The sequence below is a fragment of the Scomber scombrus genome, chromosome 1 (genome assembly GCF_963691925.1).
Source record: "Scomber scombrus chromosome 1, fScoSco1.1, whole genome shotgun sequence".
Lineage (NCBI taxonomy): Eukaryota > Metazoa > Chordata > Actinopteri > Scombriformes > Scombridae > Scomber > Scomber scombrus.
In genome coordinates, this window is record NC_084970.1 from 1,275,001 (window position 1) to 1,295,000 (window position 20,000).

Below are 20,000 nucleotides of genomic sequence, written 5' to 3' on the forward strand. Positions count from 1 at the left end.
TCACTGTGTACGTCCTGAGTGGAGACTGTAGAAGAATTAAAGGTAAATAACTCTGTCCTCAACCATAATAATAAGTGTATCACCCACTCTACAATCCCACCCCCCACCCCCCTTACATTATTATGCTATTATATTACCATTATATCAGTGGTATAAAATTATGTTCTAATGACAATAATATCACTTATCGCGATTATTTCTGAGACAATATATCGTCCAACAAAAGTAGTTATTGTGACAGGTCAAATGTAGGATAGGGTCACATTACTGATCCCCTATGGAGGAAATTCAAAATTTACACAACAGTATTCTTTAAATGTGATAAAAAATAAAATAAAATACTATATAAATAAAAACAATGTCCAAATACTATACTCAATAAAAGTCTGTACGATGATATTGTACCAGGCAGTGATGGTGTTACCAGACAAAGTACAAAATGAAAATGTAACAGTCTTTTTACTTATATTTGGCATTTTTCCTTAATTTACCAAAATGATTAATCAATCAATTATCCAAATAGTTTATGATTCATTTCTGTATAGCAGTCTGTAACTGATCAGCCTGCTCATTTATTCAGTCATTTAAACAGTAAAGAGAATATTGTCTTGGGTCTTTGGCTGCTGATATTCTATAAAAACAATGAAATTTGTGTATTCATGCCCAGCTGAAAGTAGTCCCCAACAAAAGCACCGTTAGATTAATGTTTGTTAAAAAGCGACAGTGCCCAGCTGTTTGAGGAAGTGACTGAGCCTTTGTTAAGAATGAAACTTTGTGTGTGTGTGTGTTGTTTTTAAAGATTCACGCCTTAAATAAGAACCAATCAGCTTTAACCTGAGTAATAGTAATGTATTGAGAGACTAACAGACTAACACATTGCTGGTTTTGTCCGTAAGAAATAAGTAAAATAGCGGCACTCATCCTTTAATGCATATTTCACCTTTACCCTTCTCCATCATTCCTCTCACTCCTCAAGCTAAGCAGTTCACCAAAGCATAAAATGTCCTGTCACACATGTAGGTGATCTCATGAATTTCTTCAACCTCTCTCTCTCTCTCTCTCTCTCTCTCTCTCTCTCTCTCTGTCCTTCTCTCTCTGTCCTTCTCTCTCTCACTCTCTGTCCTTCTCTCTCTCTCTCTCTCTGTCCTTCTCTCTCTGTCTTTCTCTCTCTGTCTTTCTCTCTCTGTCTTTCTCTCTCTCTGTCTTTCTCTCTCTCTCTCTCTGTCTTTCTCTCTCTCTCTCTGTCTCTCTCTCTCTCTCTCTCTCTCTCTCTCTCTGTCTCTCTCTCTCTCTCTCTCTCTCTCTCTCTCTCTCTGTCTCTCTACCATGTGTAGGATGCATTCTTTCAGTACTCTTTGTTCTTATCCTTCACCTTTATCATCGTGTAAAACATCCCCACCCCTCCCATTACAACCACCACCCCACCCCCCCTGCTCCTCATCTGTCTCCTCATCTCTTCATCCCTGTCTCCTTCTCAAGAGCCCAGCGCTCCCCTCCTCCTCCGCCGTTTAATTATTCCCTCCTGCATCATCCTGCCGCTCTCTCTCTTTGTTTGAACTGACTCTGGGGTTAGGCTGGTATTTGTGTATGCATTCAGGCATTTTCCTTCATTCATTATCATGGAAATATTCAATGAGGGGGAGGAAAAGGAGTCTGAGTGTCACGTCTTCATCGCCGAAACCAAATACACACAAAGACATTGAAAACGACTTCTATCATGATAGCAAAAAGGAATGAAATATTTAATAGGTAATAAAGATGTAATATAGATGATATAGATATAAATAAATAAGTAACCAAATGGCAATTCCGCTCCCTTGATCTGGACTTAACTTTTATTGTTGTTGTAGAGATCTCATTTCTCTCCATCGCATCGGTTCAGGAGAGCTTCTTGGAAGCTGCCCCGTCTGGGGAGCCATTAAAGTACGAGACAGCAGAGTGGGAGGCTCAATCAACGCCGTCAAAGTACATGAAAGTGCAGTGAGTGACAATGGTGCATTATTGATGATGCCATTAGCTCCAAGTGCAGCCTCTCCTTAGATAAATCCCAATGCAAACCTGTAGAGTGGAGCTCTATGTCACCTCTAACCTGACCACAGTTACACGCAATTACAACCCAGTACACAGATATATAAAAAACCTCTTTGAAACTGTTAGGAGGACGACCAAATGTGGAGCATTTACTGTACGCTCATCCATTCAGAGGCCATTACACTCTCATCTCAGATGTTGTTATTGGTGTTGCAGAGTAGGAGGGCGCTGCTCGGATCCTGTTGTTACATGTTGTCAGGAAACAGGACCAAGGCTGGATTAATCCTGCCATGGGTCCCTGGGCACTGCTGAAGCTCATGCTATCATTTTATTGTGATTGGATAAAGCTGCTGTCAGATGGAAATTGCCACCATAATTATCAACATCATGAGAAAGGGTCAAGCCGTGTGTTATTTATGCCATGGAGCCCAACAATAAAAAAGTGCACACTTTTTTTCTCTCCCATCATTGAGGGCCCCTTTCTGCTCAAGGGCCCCAGGGGATTTGCCCAGATTGGTGATTTTTATTTTTTTATTTTTTTTATTTTTGTCTTTAAGGGTTACCTCTGCAATGTGATAATCATGTCTTACCACAGGTCAACTGTCTTCAGTACTTTACCAGCTTGGATGCATTCTTATTACACAACAAACTTACTGCTTTCAAACTGTCACACATTGTATCACATTATCAAATGAAACAAACAATAAAGTAATAATTCCCATTATCTGATATTTTAGCATTTGCCAATTCATAGCATAAGATCCAGCCATGAGCAGGGCAGAGAATCATTATCAAAAGTGTTTGTTTATATCCTGTTTTTATGTTTAAATAAGAAAGAAAGAATATTGACCGATATATTGAATAGATTTTTCAATCTCTTGAATATTAATATCAGCATTGGCGTATTGTTTGGGCTCTGATGGTAAATATTGCAGTGGATGTCATTGAGGGACACATTTACTAATACTAATAGGACTGCAACTAATGATTTGTGATCATTCATCAATATTGCCCCTAATAATATTGTCTATTTTGATTCATTGTTAATGGGCAAATCATTGAAAAGGTCAAAGCTCCAGCAACACTTGTAATATAAGAACAACTTTATTGTTAGACCAACGTGTTTCATCAGGGTCATAAAACACATTACAAACAGCATTTAAATAGAGTAGTTACAAAGCAGAAAACAATTCATAAAGGTTAAAAATATACCAAAAATAACCAATTATGTGCATCCAGACATGTATCAGCCAATGAGGTATCTACCAAGATGGGTTGGGTATATGGTCATGTGACTTCAGGGCCAATCATTACCCCAGACAGACAGGTAGGCCAGGAGAGTATCCAATAAGAGATGTGGGTGATATCATATTAGGTCCATAAACCAGAAGAGAGCCACTGAAGAGGTGATATTTGAGTTAGTACAGAAGTGGTTTAAATTTAATCAGTGTCTATTAGAGAATAGAATCAGCAAATATTTGGTATGTATACACCATCATTTACAACTGATTGACAAAGGGATTCATCAGCTAATAGATGAAGCAGAAGAGCTGGTTGGCCAGAATCAGCCTCTTCAAAAAAGTTAGTTGGCGAGCTGGCTGTGAGCCTCACTTTCTGTCTCCGTGTGCTTTGTCCTCAGGAGCTGGCTGACCTTCGCCACATTCACACAAAGCTGAAGAAGCAGTTCCAGGAGAAGACGGCCGAGCTCGCCCACGCCAACCGCAGGGTGGACAGCCACGAGGCTGAAGTCAAGAAGCTGAGACTGCGGGTGGAAGAGCTCAAGAAAGAGTTAGGACAGGCCGAGGATGAGGTAGGAACATCTGTACAGTACATTTATATGTGTTTGTAGTGATAAACTACTCCATCAATCTTCATTCCAAATAACCCCCTAAATGGGTTAGGGTTAATGAGCATTCTAACATGCTCACACAATAATATTTACCCTTTTAGTTTAGAATGTGAGCATGCTGACATTTGGCAGTTAGCTATAAACCCAGCAGTACAGCTGAGAACACTGCACTAAATGCCACCTAATAATCTAAAACATCACCCTCATGCTAGAGGAGACAAGTAAAACATCACCACAGTCTTAAGGAGTCATCCTTTTGGGACCAGGAATGTCAATGTAAAAAAATTCAAGGATTCAAGGATTTATTTGTCATCCAGCTATGTAGGTACATTTATAATATATTTATATTTATTAATATATCCATTTTTATATAGATATACTACATATCTATATACATACATATACACAAATACGTGATAAAAATAAAGAACATCTATAATAAAATAAAATAAAGTAAGAACAACTTCAAATAAATAGAGGTGAAGTGAGCAGCGTAGTGTACTGTCAGAAAAACGACACATACCGAGAAGCATTACAGCAGCAATGTAGTGTAGCTCAGTGTGTATGTGATGTTACAACAAGGTGTACATATTTCACCAATTAAGTAAAAGGTTAGAGGCTCACTTAAAGGTACAGTATATCCTCTGGGGAATACACGTCTGTACAATAGTTCATGGCAATAATTGAGACACTTCTGTGTGGATGAAAGTGTTGAAGCTGCTGAGTGACACTACCTTCCCTAGAGCCATGCTGCTGGTATGACGAAAAACACCTCTCTGAGGGGTGCCTGTCACTCAATCCTAACGACACAATAAAAACATAAACCCACATAAATATTAATGTGTTGAAGACATTTTCTGTGGTGAGTGAATGTTTTTATAGCCAGGCATCTTATTTTTTCAATTTTTATTAATTTTCATTTTATTTTATGGAATGTTTCAACCTATAATTGTGTCAGTTCTCATTATGGGTCACAAAAGATCAAGACCCAGGCTGAAAAATACCAGAATTTCTGTTTTAGCATTTCTACAAACCTAACTCTTAAGTACAACACACTGGCTGCAGGTAGTGTGATGTCATCATCAGACAGGAAATGGCATACAGAGAAGGTGCAGTGAAGGTACAGCAGTGGGGATGTTAGGGAGGGTAAATATGCAGTGTGTGTGTCAGTGCTTGGAAATGGACAGCGGTGCGTCTTGGCTTGCTGATTGAGATCCGTGAGTTTGCATTTTAAAAATGTGTGTGTGTGTGTGTGTGTCTGTGTTCCAGCTGGATGAGTCCCATAACCAGACGAGGAAGCTGCAGAGGTCTTTGGATGAGCAGGTGGAGCAGACTGAGAACCTGCAGGTCCAATTGGAACACTTACAGTCCAGGTAAGACGCTGTGTGTCTCACACACACACACTTTCTTGAATTCATATTTGGCAGCTGATAATGCCATTATTATACACACACACTAGGGCCAGCACAGGATTTTGAACATAGCAGAACAGATTTCAGATGAACGTGCCAACAAACTTCTCAGTGGCAACAGATACAATGTGTGTATGTTTGGAAAGTTCCCACAGGATTAAAATGACATCATCAGAATATCTATCACAATAATGCCCAATATCACATATGATGTCATTTCCTGTAGTACACCAGGTTGAGTGGGCTTCAAATGCAAAACAATCATCGGTCTCACCTCTAATGGAAACTATATCGCTCCTGGTAAGTGCACTGTGGTGAGTGCTGCTCATTCACAATCACCCCACCAGTTGTTAAGTGTTACTGCCTGAAAATGAACAAGAGCGGTACTGCAGTGAAAATGAATGGACACCAGTGAGTATTAATGACCCATACTGACCCATACTACTCGTGTTCACAAACTGCCAAACAAGAGACTATATTACAGCTGTTATGAATTCACCAACCTTATGACAATAAACCAGTCCAACAACTGTTACATCTATCATCCCATCATAGTCTGTTATGCTTGAAAAAACTGGACGAGAAGCTGTTCAGCAAGTGAAAATCTGATTCAAGTCAGTTTTATTAAAATAAGCCAACATGAGAAGTAGCCTCCATCCTGACACCTTTAATCAGGACACATTGGTTTACACTGGAGACGAGTCAAACTTTGATACATATGTACATTTGTAGTGTAGTGAGCTGCAATAATGGCTACAATGAGCCAGTGTGGGTTCCAGTGGCAGAGTGGTGCTCTCTATATTTCCACTCTTTGAATCTACATGCAGTATAGACAGAAACAGCATGGTTTATGACCTATTTTCATATATTTCTGAACATATCAGAAACATCCAGCACTAAGTCTTGAACATAAATGCCAAGTTTCATTCACAGTAGTGTTACACAGTTGAATAGTAGAGCTTAAGTATTTCATTTTATCAAGTTATTAACATGACAGATGTAATCCTATCTCTGCTCACAATGTGCTTTGCAATAGCAGAGTGACGCTGTCGTTTTTTTCACTCGTTGACTCAGCGGGAAGAAGAAGCAGCAAATCAACTTTTTTAATAGGGTATTTTTTATATATTTCTCAAGAACCACTTATCCAAACAACTTCACACTCAACAATGCAGTTACTTGTTTCCCCAGAATTCCACCTGCCACGTATGAAGTAGATCACATTAACAGTTTTCGAGATGTACATACATACATATAGACAGATAGACAGAGATTCCTTGTTTTATATAGAGATATAGCATCCACTTAATCGCTGTCAGAAAGGTGGGGGGAGGGGGTTTAATGGGCATTGCCACTGTCCAACATGCATCTATGAAGAAGTACACAGCCACCTTTAATCCTGCCTGCAAAGCTTTTATTGTTTGATTGTTTCTACAACTGGAAAATGAATTATATTTGACATTTGACCTTTGATAAGATCACTATCTGCTGTACATCAATACTACTAGTCACTACAGGTGCTTCCCATATACTATAATCTGTTACATTTATTTTAGTGTTCCTCAAGGATTTATCTTTACTTCTTTCTTTCTAAACTGTAAATGCAGAAAGTCAGTCCAGGACTCCAGAAGGCAAAAAAAAAAAAAAAAGCACCATAAAATATGCTCCAGTGGTTTCTTGTTATCAAAATTCACAAGGACATTGAACTATGTTACAAAGAGGCTTATGCTAAACTTAGAATTCTTGTACTCTAAAGCAAGAGGGGTGCCATATTTAGCAATGGCACACAAACACACTCCCAAACACTCCTAGACAGCCATGAAGGCATCTACTCAAAACACACTGTGCTCAGGTGTGTGTAGGATGTGAAGCTGACAGCCTACTTGTAGCTGCCAGGCTCACTGTGAGCCTCAGCACTCACTTCTTTTACTATTTAGAGATTAGCTTCTTTTGCTGTGTGTGTGTGTGTGTGTGTGCGTGTGTGTGTGCGTGTGTGTGTGTGTGTGTGTGTTATTGCCTGTCACTTAGTTTAGCTCTCACACTCTATCAGCTTTGCACAGTTCCTCAGCTCTGTGCTCTCTGCCTCTCCCTCTGAATTCTTTCCATTTTCTCCACGTCGTTGCTCCGGTGCCCGGCAGCCAATCGGCGAGCTCCCAGTCGCAGGTTACCCTAGTAACAGAGAGCCCTCTCATCGCTCCGCTCTGTGGAGGAGTGACAGGCGTGTCGGCATGGTAACGGCTTCAGAGACTGACACAAATCTGTGTGTGTTCTCGCAGAGGGTGTAGCTTAAGCTTTCCTTCATTATGTTTTTTTTTTTTTCATTCACTTTCTTAAACACTGCTTGACCAGGGTGTGTGTGTGTGTGCGTGTGTCTTTTGCCTGAGCATCACTGTATGTGTGTGTTTCATCCCACCTAAAGCTGTATTATAATTTGAGTGTGTTAAAAGCTCAACCCTCATAGTGACGGATGGCCCTGTTCTCACTACATCACTTCGTCCTGTTGGTGTGATTTATGACATATAACAGTGACACGAGGACACATACACAGAACGCACGTGTGTGTGTGTGACAACCTGCACTGCATTTACTGGGTCACTGAGTTTTAGTGTTGTTCCTAAACCACAATATCAAGCACTGTGTGTGTGGTTTTGGGGTCAAAGATAGATATGATTTCAATACAGCTCTGAACAAAGAAAGGTAGCATATAACACTTAGGTCTTTTATTTTGAAAAATGTAAATAATCAAAAAAGGCTAATAGGTCATAACTATTACTGAAACTGTAAGTTGTGCCGCAGTGGAAAAAAACTAGCTTTGTATTGACTGTGTGGAGTCAAGACACCTGCTGACAGCTGTTTTATGATGATTTATGGTCACTCAGAACTGCTTCTTATGACGTGTGGTCTGACCTCGTTGGAAATCAGATGTGTTTGAAGGTGTTCCGAACTGCATAAGCGAAGTGAGTCGACCATCACAGAGGGGTGAGGGGACGGGGGAGATGTGATATGGGATGTGTACAGGGATAATGGTGCATATATTGATACTTGTCATTCAGGCGGCAGTGAGCATGGATAACTGAGGTCACTAGGCTTACTTGGCTAAGCTGGCTAGCAGACATTCATGAGTATGCTTCATGGATGTATAAAGAGAAGTGGGTACAGCATCTGAGGCAGGGCCCTGTTCATACTTGGCGCATTAAGCCAAAAAATTGTCTTCTGAGTTCTTCTTCTTCCACTTTGCCTCCACATCATCGGGCCCATGGAGCAAGCACAATAGCAACTTCAGCTTGCCATGGCGGCTTCTTCCAGTTCAGCCCTCTGGCTAACTTGAATGAGGATTAAACCAATCTAATTGTGCCGCTCTTCTAGACGGTTGAAGTGAGATCGCACTAAATGGATCAAATTCTAAAATGAATCATTTTGTGGGGGTTGTGACGTTCAGAGAAATGTATCCAGTGATTTACAGGCATCTCTTTCACAATATGGGAAAAAGTATTTTTGGGCCCAATAGCATCATGTGATGTTGTAATACACAGTCTGGTCACTATATCAAATTGGCTCCAAAGCCCGGCGTCGTTTCTAGGGGCTTGGCATAGTACAGCTAAGTGATGCACTGCCACAACATTTCAGGTGGAACTCTATAATTATTGTTCCATATGTTGCAGTAAATAACATATTCAACTATTTTGACAGTAATTATTTGGGTCATGGAGCATACCAAGCTGAACTGAAAACCCTGTACCTTGTGTTGAGGATGAATACCTCCCTTCCAGTATCTGTGTCAAAATAATTCTTCAGTCAATTGCAGTGTTCCCAAGGTCAAGACTGATGTTTTTTTTGTTCTGGTGAAATGAATATGATCAGGGGGGTACTTGGGCAGGAGCAATTTAATTAACTGGATTAGCTGTGTGTGCAGGTGGGAAGCCAGTGAGGGATCATACATGTGTGCAGTATGCCCTCCTGATGAATATCCTAACAGACATGTGAAAATAGGAGGTTGGTGACACCATATGTTGTGTACATATGTATCTATGTTAGGAGCGTGTGTAGATAGACCTCAAAGGGGGCTTGAACACCTGCCCGTTTGGCCTCCTGGAGAGAAAGTGCCCCATTTCTGAGGAACATAGATAAATAAATGTATTCCTGCTACATCCAGTGTGACAATGTACTCAATACTTCAATGTGTTTGTGAGTGTAGCTGACAGAGAATTGATATTAGTATGTTAGTGTTAATAGCATACCACAAGGTAAAGTGACTGCATGGAACTCAGTGGCAGACTCAGCAGCACATGGTTACACTTCTGGGGACATTACGTAGACATTCATTTCCTGGAGAGTCACCCTAATCTTAACTATGACCGCTGCTTGCCTAAACTTAACTCTAACCTTAACTTAACTTAACCTAACCTAACCTTAACCACTGACCTACAAATCAGTGTTTTACCAAGGTAAAACAAGTGTGCAAGTGGGGACAAGGTTTTTGTCCCCACTTGCACAACCCATCCCCAATCAACTAAGTCTGAATTTTGTCCCCAAAAGTAACCTATGACAGATCAAACACACACACGTTTGTATAGCTATCTTAGTGAGGACATTAATTGACATAATGCATTCCCCAGGCCCTAACCCCAACCTTAACCATCACAACTAAATGCCTAACCCTAACCTTTATCCTGAACTGAACCTAAACCCAGTTCTAACCTTCACTCTAAACCAAAGTCTGAAGCCTCAAACAGCTCTTTGAAAGTCCGACCAAAATGTCCTCACTTTCCAAAAATGTCCTCACTTCCTAGGTATGAAATTGGTTCTCACAATGATAGCCATACAAGCGCGCGCGCACACACACACACACACACACACACACACACACACACACACACACACACACACACACACACAGACACCATCAGGAGCAATTTGGACTTCGGTGCATGGCCTGCAAGCATTGACATGTGGACAGGATTAGCTGGGGACTCAACCACCAAACCTGCCATTAGTTAAGGACCCTGCTCTACCTGCGGAGCTGCATCCATCCCAGGGGTGACAGTTTTTGTCCCCTAGGAGTTGCCATAGCTGGTTTGCAACCAATCTGTCAGAAGTTTTCCCCTGTGGTGAGTAATACTAGGAAAAGTCATGCTAGGAGATGTCTTGATCTACTGTGTGTATTATACTAATGTTAAAACTGTTTGCCCACCGCAAAATCGCTCAGATACAAAGACACACACTGCCTTTCAATGAGTGGTTGCTCATATTTCCGTCTGTGGTGAAGGGAACATGATCCGATGCATCACGGCCACTCACCGGATCGATCTCTCCATCGCTCACTGAGAGAATGACCACAAGACAGTTTGGAAAAAAGGGATGCAGTTTTGTCTGTGTCTCCATTCCCCCTCACTGTCTTCATGTCTCTCTCTTTAGATTAATAGTCATTCATGTCTGTAGTTCTGCCAAGTGCTTTAAGGCTCAATAGAAAAGCTTTTAGTGGTGGAGCTGCTGTTGTGGTCCAAAACTCTATTACGGTTTATGTAGCAGTTGCTCTGATGCTCACCGGGCCTGCTGACTGACAGATTCACACAGGAGATAGACTGAGAGGGAAAGAAGGTGAGGAGATCAAAAGGAGGGGTGGTGAAGGAAGCAGAAGGGAAAGTGGAAGCTAGTTTTGTAGATATGGTTTGCTCAGTTGTCACCACTCATCTGAAATGTAGAACTTTGGTGGTTGTATCTGAAGGGAAAGGTATCCACTGCCTCTGTTCAAAGATGGTCTCCGGCGTCATTTGTGAACAATTCAGTCTAAACTCCAGTGATAAATCATTGAAGGGTTGGTCTGAGGCAGTGGAATTTTCCATATTTAGGGTCAAGCATGAGCCTTGAGGTCACAGTTAAGGCAGCACTATCATCTTGGCAGAGAGACATACTGTCTGACTCCCTAAACCCACAGATGGGTAACTGTGTTTCCTTGTTTGTAGAATAATGAACCAATAGGCTAATTCCATTACTGTAGATGCATTGAGTATGACCATTTATGGACATAGAGTATTGGTGGTACTATCTGTGAAGGTTTAATGACTATCCACAGAGGACAGTGTCATCAGAATCATGGTGACATCATGCATCAGAAGGTGTATTGATAATACTTTGATTCTCCTTGGCCAAGCTTCAATAAACATGTTCAGTGTAAGACATCCTGGACTCCTTGGCACTTTCTCCACTGATGAGGTAAACCATTGGTGGACAAATTCTCCATAACAAGTAGGATGCTCTTTCTCTGATTTTAGCTTCTTTATCAAGTGGCTTCTTAATCCATCCTTCATTTGAGGTTAGCTTGATGTGATGTACACAGCGATGATGTTGTCAAGACAAGGTTAGACATCGCTTGAAATGTGTGACCAGCCTGTCCGCTAATCTGTCAACTAATCTCAGTGTGTTCAAACACACTGAGATTAGTTTAGACAGACTGACAAGGGTGTGTGCTACATGTGTGAAAGGTCTGGAGTTAATGTATAAAAGGATGTAGATGACCTCTACTTTTCAGCTGAAGATGTGGTCCATCCACCATCCAACACTAGTGTGTTTAAGAAAAAAACAAAGGTAGCAAAAGAAAAACTGGACGCTGAGTAGAATCAAGCGTGGCCAAATTAGGTCTGTTTTATAACAGGCAGAGCTTTCATCTTTGAAAAGATGTTTTGTGAACATTAATATTTTAGTAAACAGTGGTGCTGATTCTCTTTGTTTTGAGTGCAATAAAACACAAAAGGAGGAATATGGCACAACATAATAACATTATTAACAGAGTGACAGTCCCCCCCCCCCCCCCCCCCCCTATAATAATAAAGGTACATTATTGCCAAAGCTAAATATTGTTACACAAAACAGCAATACGGCCCATTTTTTTTCCTCTTCAGTTGTGTATAATTTGACTGAGTGTGATTTTTGTGTGTGTGTGTGTGTGTGTGTGTCTCTCTCTCTGGCAGACTGCGGCGGCAGCAGCAGAATCCCGGTCTCTTTGGGAAGATGCGATCGGCTCGGTTCAGCCCCGAAAACCCAGAGGGCCCGACCAGCGACATGGACGAGGAGGAGGAGGAACTGCAGCTCCAAATCCCATGACACACACACATACAGTGATACACAATATCATTTCACACGCACATCAGCAGGAGGTGAATATTGTTGCTGTTGGGGGGGAAACTTTGTTTCCTCAAAAACTCAACTTATCACAACTTACCAGTCAGTTATCAGTTAAAACATGAAAACATTGCGTGATAAAGTTCCCACCTAACAGCAATATGATAAGCACACACAGAACACACACATGTCCACACATACACACACACATACACACAGACACATACTGACAAAGACACTCAGCAACAACCCAATCAAAGCCAGCGGGAGTGTGACGGATATTTAAACATCACGGCCGGACAGTGTAAGGCTGAATGAAAGGATCTTTCTTCAATGACCGCTTTAGCAGAGGCTGACACCTATCATCCTTCACTCTTACGTCATGTCATCACGAGCATCACAGCTGTCCCGTCTGAACTGTGCTACTGTACTAAAACAAGCCTCAACCCCCATGTCTGCATCAGCAGTATTAAGCCTGCTCTGTCCAGCTGTCAGTTATCAGCTTCAAAGTGTTTATTAATATATCATAAAGTCACTTTAAGAATTGATGTGTTATTAAAATGGCCCGCCACGTTTTAAGTAGTATTTGTAAGTATTCTTCTCCCAAATATTTAAGATTCAGTGTTTATTTCAGATATCTTTGAAGTTTGTAATCGATGCTGGGAGCACACTGCACCATGTTTAGTCTCAAACTGAGAGATAACCTGCTCCAGTTTATTCAATAGTGCATTTCTTTAACTCTGCTCTTCACATTTCTCTTTTTACACTAAAAACACTGTAACACTGAAACATAGAAGACTTGATTTGACTCATTTGGACGCTGAAGCTTCATATTAGCTTCTGATCAACTTTTGAATACAATTTGTGATGACTGTGGATTTTGTCCTCCATCACTTCCATTGTAAATTCATTATGAAGAGATCTTCTAATGGTCAGTATGAACAGGAGGAATGATTACAGCAAGAAAAACAAGTTTCTAAAGCCAGCTACTGTACCAGCTGAGACTCCAGGAAGTTACTGGCCAAGACAGTCTGGCACATCGCCCACCCTGTAAAATGGCAAACTGTCATTTTTACACCTCCGTTTTTGGGTTTTGTAGACAGATGAGATTTAACGTGTCAATCAGGGAGCTTTAAGAGGTGCTTGTAGATGTATTTTGTCAGCTTTGGATAGAGCCTGGCTGGCTGTCAGATGACAAATGCATGAACTTTTTACAGGATCATTTCTTAGACTAGACTAGACTAGACTTGAGAGTGTTTCAGTGACAGTGTTTATATTGTGAATTCCTGGATATTAAATGTTCATTGGCAGTTTATGTCGTTGTACCAGTAATATGTGCTGGTGAATTGTACAGAAGCAGCAAATCGCTTGACATGGATAAGCTACGTTTGAGTTTAATAAGAAAAAAAGTTATAAAAATCAAAACTTTTTGATTTGAAAGAGAACTTATTTGAATTCTAACTATTCCAATTATCTGTTAAGTCCCGCTGCTCTTTCATCTGTTTCACTCTGCAGATGTCTCTCATTTCTCACTCTGGATTGAGTGTTTTATCAGAGTGATGGCTACTTGCGGTGCTTTGACTGTGCGCTCTCCTTCATGCCTCCGTGTGTCATTTTTCTGCCTCTTTCCTGCTCCATCATCATGGACGCCGCAGCTGAAATTATAATTGAACAGTTTTTATGCTGATGTGAAAACTTCAGAGAAATAATACAAAGTTTTCTTCCTGGTATTAGTTGAGTTATAAAATCCAAACGGTGACGGTGCAGCCAGCTGGAGAGTGGATCACAGTGGATGGTAGAGGAGGAGATGGTAGAGACGCTGGTATGTGTCTGTTTAAACAGGAGTTTAGCCGACTTAGCCGCATTTAACACCAGAGCTCAGAGCAGGAAACACTCATATCACACTGCTGTCCTCCACTGCCATCATCTCTCAATGATTCATTCTGAAAGAGCGACAGCCAATGGGGACACTCAACACTGACCAATGGTGTAACATCATCACGGACAACAAAAAACACCAATTATGTAAGTCTTTCACATACTGTAGTGCAGAGTTCTATGTAATCTATATGGAATAATTAGTCCTGTCACTATATGGCGTTCTAATGTAAATGTTTAAATCAGATGATTTCATGGTGTAGTGTGTTCCAGACATGACTGCAGCTGCTCCCTCACAATAAACATGAGTGAATGAATGTTAGACAATGTGTACAAGAACATGAGCTAAGTAACAATAAAAGAATGTAGCACATCCATGTAAAAAGAACAGATTCATCATGCATCAGTGCAATGTTACACATGAGGGGAGATATCTCTGCAAGTGTTACTGTTAAGAATGTCCACTAAAGGCCCTGTCACACCAGCATTTAAAGGATAAGTCTGCCTATTTTCTATATTTTTCATATTGTCAATAAATCTCATGAGCAGAGACAAACCACAGAAAGTATTGTGTGTGTATCCAGAGTTTGATATATCTTATTCCTCTGTGCTGTAGACCTTGGTTGGAGTCCAAAAACTATTAAAAACCTGTTAATGAGACACTCCGCTGCACTTGGTGATATGTTCCTTCATCCCTGAACACAGTGGTGACAGTAGTTTGCTTAGAAATGGCTCCAAAGAGTAAAAACAGTGATATGATAGTAATCCACTACTGTACTGTACATGGGTGGAAACATGGCTAGATTTACAAAGCTTTGCTAGCTTGTTATGCTACATGACACAATCTCTTGACTTTATGCTACAGTATAACATTATCGATTTCCCATAGAACTTCAGTTCCGTGGGAAATGGGCGGATAGCCACGAGTCGAGTCAAGTTGAGTAGTGCTAGAACTGTATAATGGAAAAGCGCCATATCAAAACAAGCTAGCGAAGCTCTGTAAATGGAACCGTATTTTAGCTCATGAGCAGCAGCAGTTTACTATTTTATTACTGTTTTTACTCTTTTTTTATTGCTTTTGACAACAATAGAGGTCTACACCACAGAGGAATAAGAAAAATATAAAAAATTGCCAGCCAAATCAAGTTATTTAAATTAGCATGAATTTTGCTAACCTTTGAGGAAAAGAAGAAACTGAGGAAACTATCATGCTAACGGTTCTACAAACTTGCTAGCTAGCATGGGGTAGAAAACGTTACAGTACAGAGAAAAAAGAAAGGAGCTTAAACTTGTGACAGACTAGCGCTGTCTTTTTTGGGATTAGCCAGCGACAGTGGTTCACCAACCAGCGCTACAAGTAGCCAACCTGCCTTTATTTAACGTGCAGATGAATTTCACTGCTGTTTTATTGGTGTGACCGGGCTTTAATGAACTCTGAGAGTAAATATTCAAAAGCTGTAATTTATTCGTGTTGTGGTTTATGAGGAAGAGCCTCAAACCGAAGTATTTTAGGTTTGGGTCAGGTTTCAATGTGTTGTTTTCCAGTCTGAACAGGCTTTATAAGAAGACTGATGGGTAGATACTGTTAGAGGGGTCGACATCAAGATTTACAGTCTATGAACCAATAGATCCAAACCTTTCCACACAGTAAATGCTAGAAATACACACCAAGTTCTGTTGTGAGTTTGGTGATACAGGTGTGCTTTTTTTTCAATGCTGATTGCAATATCCCACAAATCAAAAGTATTTATGTCTCCAAAGCAGCATTTAGACCATAATGGGATACTGAAGCCCTGGCCAGTGGAATTCCTGTAGGCTGAACACTCTCAGGCACCTTTAAGGCGACCCTTGTATTCAACAGTTGTGGGGGGGAGAATTTTGGAATCTCGCATTGTTGGACTGGAGAGTTCTTTTTTTTTTGGTGTAAAACTCATCTGCATTAAATCTGACTCTCTGTGAAAGAGTTCCAGTCTCGCAGTGGATCGACGCTGTTGTGAAAGCAATAAAACACTCATTTATCTTCAACCACCATCTAATGTCACTCTCTGCCTCGGCCTCCACTCTGACGCTGGAAGGGGACCAAGATATTTTTACTGATCAGGATTCTGAACTATTTATGTTGTCGTTGTTATCGTTTAGTTTTTATAAATGATCTGTACCACAGTGGTTTTTGTATCAGCTCTATAAATGTCAACTGTACATATAAAACAAACAGGCAACTGTGTCATTTTTTCCTCATATGTATTCATAAGTAATAATATGTTTCAGTCTTTTATTTGGAGAACACTTTGTGGCGCCTCATTGCTTAAAACTTCAAAGTTCTTCAGTTTTCTCTCAAAATCTACAATTTTCCTAAACAGACTGAGTGATTTATAACAAAGCAGAAATAATACTGTTGGTAACGTTTCATTTTCAGGGTATTTCTAGTATGTTTATTAAATATGTCTGACAATCCCACCCCCCCCAAAAAAGCCCAAGTATGCTGGGAAACTGCTGTTAAATGACTGTTGCTTAGGTTCAAGCACAGAATGGTAAGAAATGACAGGAAATGAACTGAAAGGTATTTATAGAAAACCCAGGGGGGATTTCCTGCCCTTAAACATTTATCTTTGGCCATTTAAAATATGTGAAATAATACAGAAAAATTAGAATTGAGATATTCTAAAGTGAGAAGTAAACAGAACTTGTGTTTCCCTTATTTATATGCCAACGATCCTTGTACCTTGTAATGCAAATTAGGGTATGCTATAAATATGTACTCCAGTGATTTATTATTGTACTTCTATAAAAGTGTGCAGCAAGAGAAAGAAAGAAAAAGAGAAAGACTGAAGAAACTGATGACACCAAAATTGTGGATACAACATTTCCTGTAAGGTACCCTGTGGTGTTTTATTGTAAACAAACAAAAAGTTGTGTTTTGTGTTGTGTTGTTCACAAAAAACGAGTGCATTTCCTTCCTCATTAGCATTGGCAAAGCTGATTTTTAAAGTATTTCTTTAAATCCATGCAGTCCTCTTCTCTGTCTTTGTTGGTGCATTGCTGCATTTCTTGGCTCATTACAGCCACCTGTAGATCACTGGATTCAGTGACCTACAGGTGGAATGATGTGAAATCATTTGCAGGACTGTGCACTGCATCACATGCATGCACAAAACAAAACAAGGATCCACTCACAAAAAGTCTGCTCCACTGTTAGAGGTCAGAAACTCCACAAGGTACCTTCAATGCATCACACAGCATCTTTCTGTTAGACCTCTTCCTGATGAACACCTGCATGTTTCTAACTGTATGCCTAATGCACAATGATCAACTTTATATAGTACTTTTAAAGTGCTTTACATGGTTCAGTCTGGTTGAAAGCAACAATGAAAAATCAAACAATTAACACTAATACAAAATAAAAATGAATAAAATGACCCAACAATGAGATAAAAACTATACAAACAACAATAATAAAACAGACATGATGGAAATAAAACAGCAAAAGGCTTTAAAAAAAAAGATCAGTTCTTATAAGTGATAGTCATTTAACAGATGTATGATTCAGCATAAAGTTTCACTAACTGATTTTCAGTCACTAGGAAACAGAAAAACGTCCAAACAAGCCGACAGCATCATCAAATCACACGTAGATTTAATATTCACTCTCCTTTTAGTTTTAGTCTCCACACTCCACACTCTCTTTAGCTGCTCAATGTTCCACTGTGTTCATCAGCTGGTTGTTAATGTTGCTGTTTGCTGCTGAGCAGTAGTGTACTGTGGCTTTATCAGAGCTGGCTGATGCTACTGGAAACATTGTTAATGAGACCAAAACAGTAAATATGCTATAAATCCAAAACAAAGTGCTCAAAGACGCTAAAAAGAACTGAGTATTAATTCTCAGATGTTGTCATTGTGAGTGACATTAAACAGTAGTTTGATTTAAAGGTAATCATTTATTTCTAAAGATGTTTTATGTTGCACATACAGTATAACCTCCATGGTAGAACAAAAGGCAGAGTAATGACTGCAGCGCAGCATGAGAGGGTAAGAAAGCCAGAAAGTTAGAGACAGAGGAGTTGGAGCGAGAAAGAGCGTTAAACTCACACACACTGTTGTGGTGTGTTTGGCAGAGCAGACTGGTGTGTGCTGCAGAAAGCAGACACAGTAATGAGATTGAACCTTAGCCTGACTCCCCACACACAGCATGGGAGAACCGCTCACATCTCCCTCTGAGATCATATTCATCACACTGTGTGTGTGTGTGTGTGTGTGTGTGTGTGTGCGTGTGTGTGTGTGTGTGTGTGTGTGTGTGTGTGTGTGTGTGTGTGTGTGTGTGTGTGTGTGTGTGTGTGTGTGTGTGTGTGTGTGTGTGTGTGTGTGTGTGTGTGTAGAGAGAGAGAAAGAAAGAGAGAGAGAGAAAGGAGCCAAGACATGTAATGAATGTTTAACCTTTGTGTAGACTGGAGTCAGAATGACTGAAATCATAACTCTGGTTTTACTTTCACTTAAATGTACGTGTGTGTGTGTGTTTGTGTGTGTGTGTGTTTGTGTGTTTGTGTGTGTGTGTGTGTGTGTGTGTAAGGCTACATAAAGCAAAGAGTTGAATATGGACCATTTAGACATACAAACTTGTACATGTATCTACCATGGTGCCCTTTGGGATAACTACAAAACACAGCGTGCCCACACACACAAGCTGTTAGGAGTGGATGATTGCATGTGTGTGTCTGTGTGTACAAAGCCTGGAGCCTAGTTCATTATGTTAATTTTCTCAGGGTCTTTCTCATTAGGCCAGTAATGGCTGACAGCAGGAAGGCAGAACATTACATTGATCCCTCTATAATTATTCCACAGCTACCACAGGATCTTCTTGTATGCATGCACTATAAGTGTGTGTGTGTGTGTGTGTGTGTGTGTGTGTGTGCGCGCGCGCGTGCGCGTGCGTGTGTGTTTGTGTGTGCGTGTTTGTACGTATCACTACAAAAAAATGTTAAAAAACTATGTAAAGATGATTTATTGTTAGTGAGGAATAATTGAATCGTGGTCTGTTAGATTTCTTGTGTTTTCCCTCATGGACTGCAGCTGTACTGACAGGAACCCTCTGCTCCTCTATTCATTTTTATTACACTGAATTGGTGCCTGTCTCTTTTGTAATAAACCAATTTAAGCTTGACTGCATGTGAACAAGGCCAATAAATGATCCTAACACACATACATATACACATCATTACCACCAGCAAAGGCCCAGCTAAGACATTAAAGGACAATTCCATTATTTTTAACGTCTTTTTTCATCATCATCGATGTGAAAGTTCATTTGTGACCATGAAAAATTATAGTTTAGCAAAAAAATCATAACTCAAAGTCCAGTTTTTTCCTTTGCTTGTAATTGCATCTCATGCTCTCAAATAGTGGAATCATTTTACTCAAACCATCATCTTTTCCTAACCCAATAAATGAATTTCAGTTCATCTTAACCACAGTGGTGATATTCTTGAAACTAGATGAATGTGTGAGAATATGTGTGTAACAGCAGTTATGAATGATGTATCCGGTTGAGTAGTGGAGGTCTCGCTTAATTAAAAACACAAAATTATAACAACAGAATAGAAACTGTATTGTTAGTATTCTGTATTCTCATACACTGAATACAGTATAGAGTCACTCTGATTAATATGAATTTATTGCTCATATCAGAAATGTGACATCACATGAAGAGCATTTTGAGAAAT

The 20,000-nt window shown here is 40.1% G+C and overlaps 1 protein-coding gene across 1 annotated transcript in view; it reads left to right on the forward strand.

The window, feature by feature from the left end:
• Window positions 1-12,390, forward strand: part of ccdc102a (coiled-coil domain containing 102A) — an 86,863-nt gene extending 74,473 nt beyond the window's left edge. Inside the window, exons 8-10 of the mRNA XM_062419129.1 lie at window positions 3,671-3,841; window positions 5,150-5,253; window positions 12,258-12,390. Of these exons, the coding sequence (XP_062275113.1) occupies window positions 3,671-3,841; window positions 5,150-5,253; window positions 12,258-12,390 (408 nt within the window). The remainder of the gene's footprint in view (window positions 1-3,670; window positions 3,842-5,149; window positions 5,254-12,257) is intronic.
• The last annotated feature ends 7,610 nt before the right edge of the window (window positions 12,391-20,000 follow it).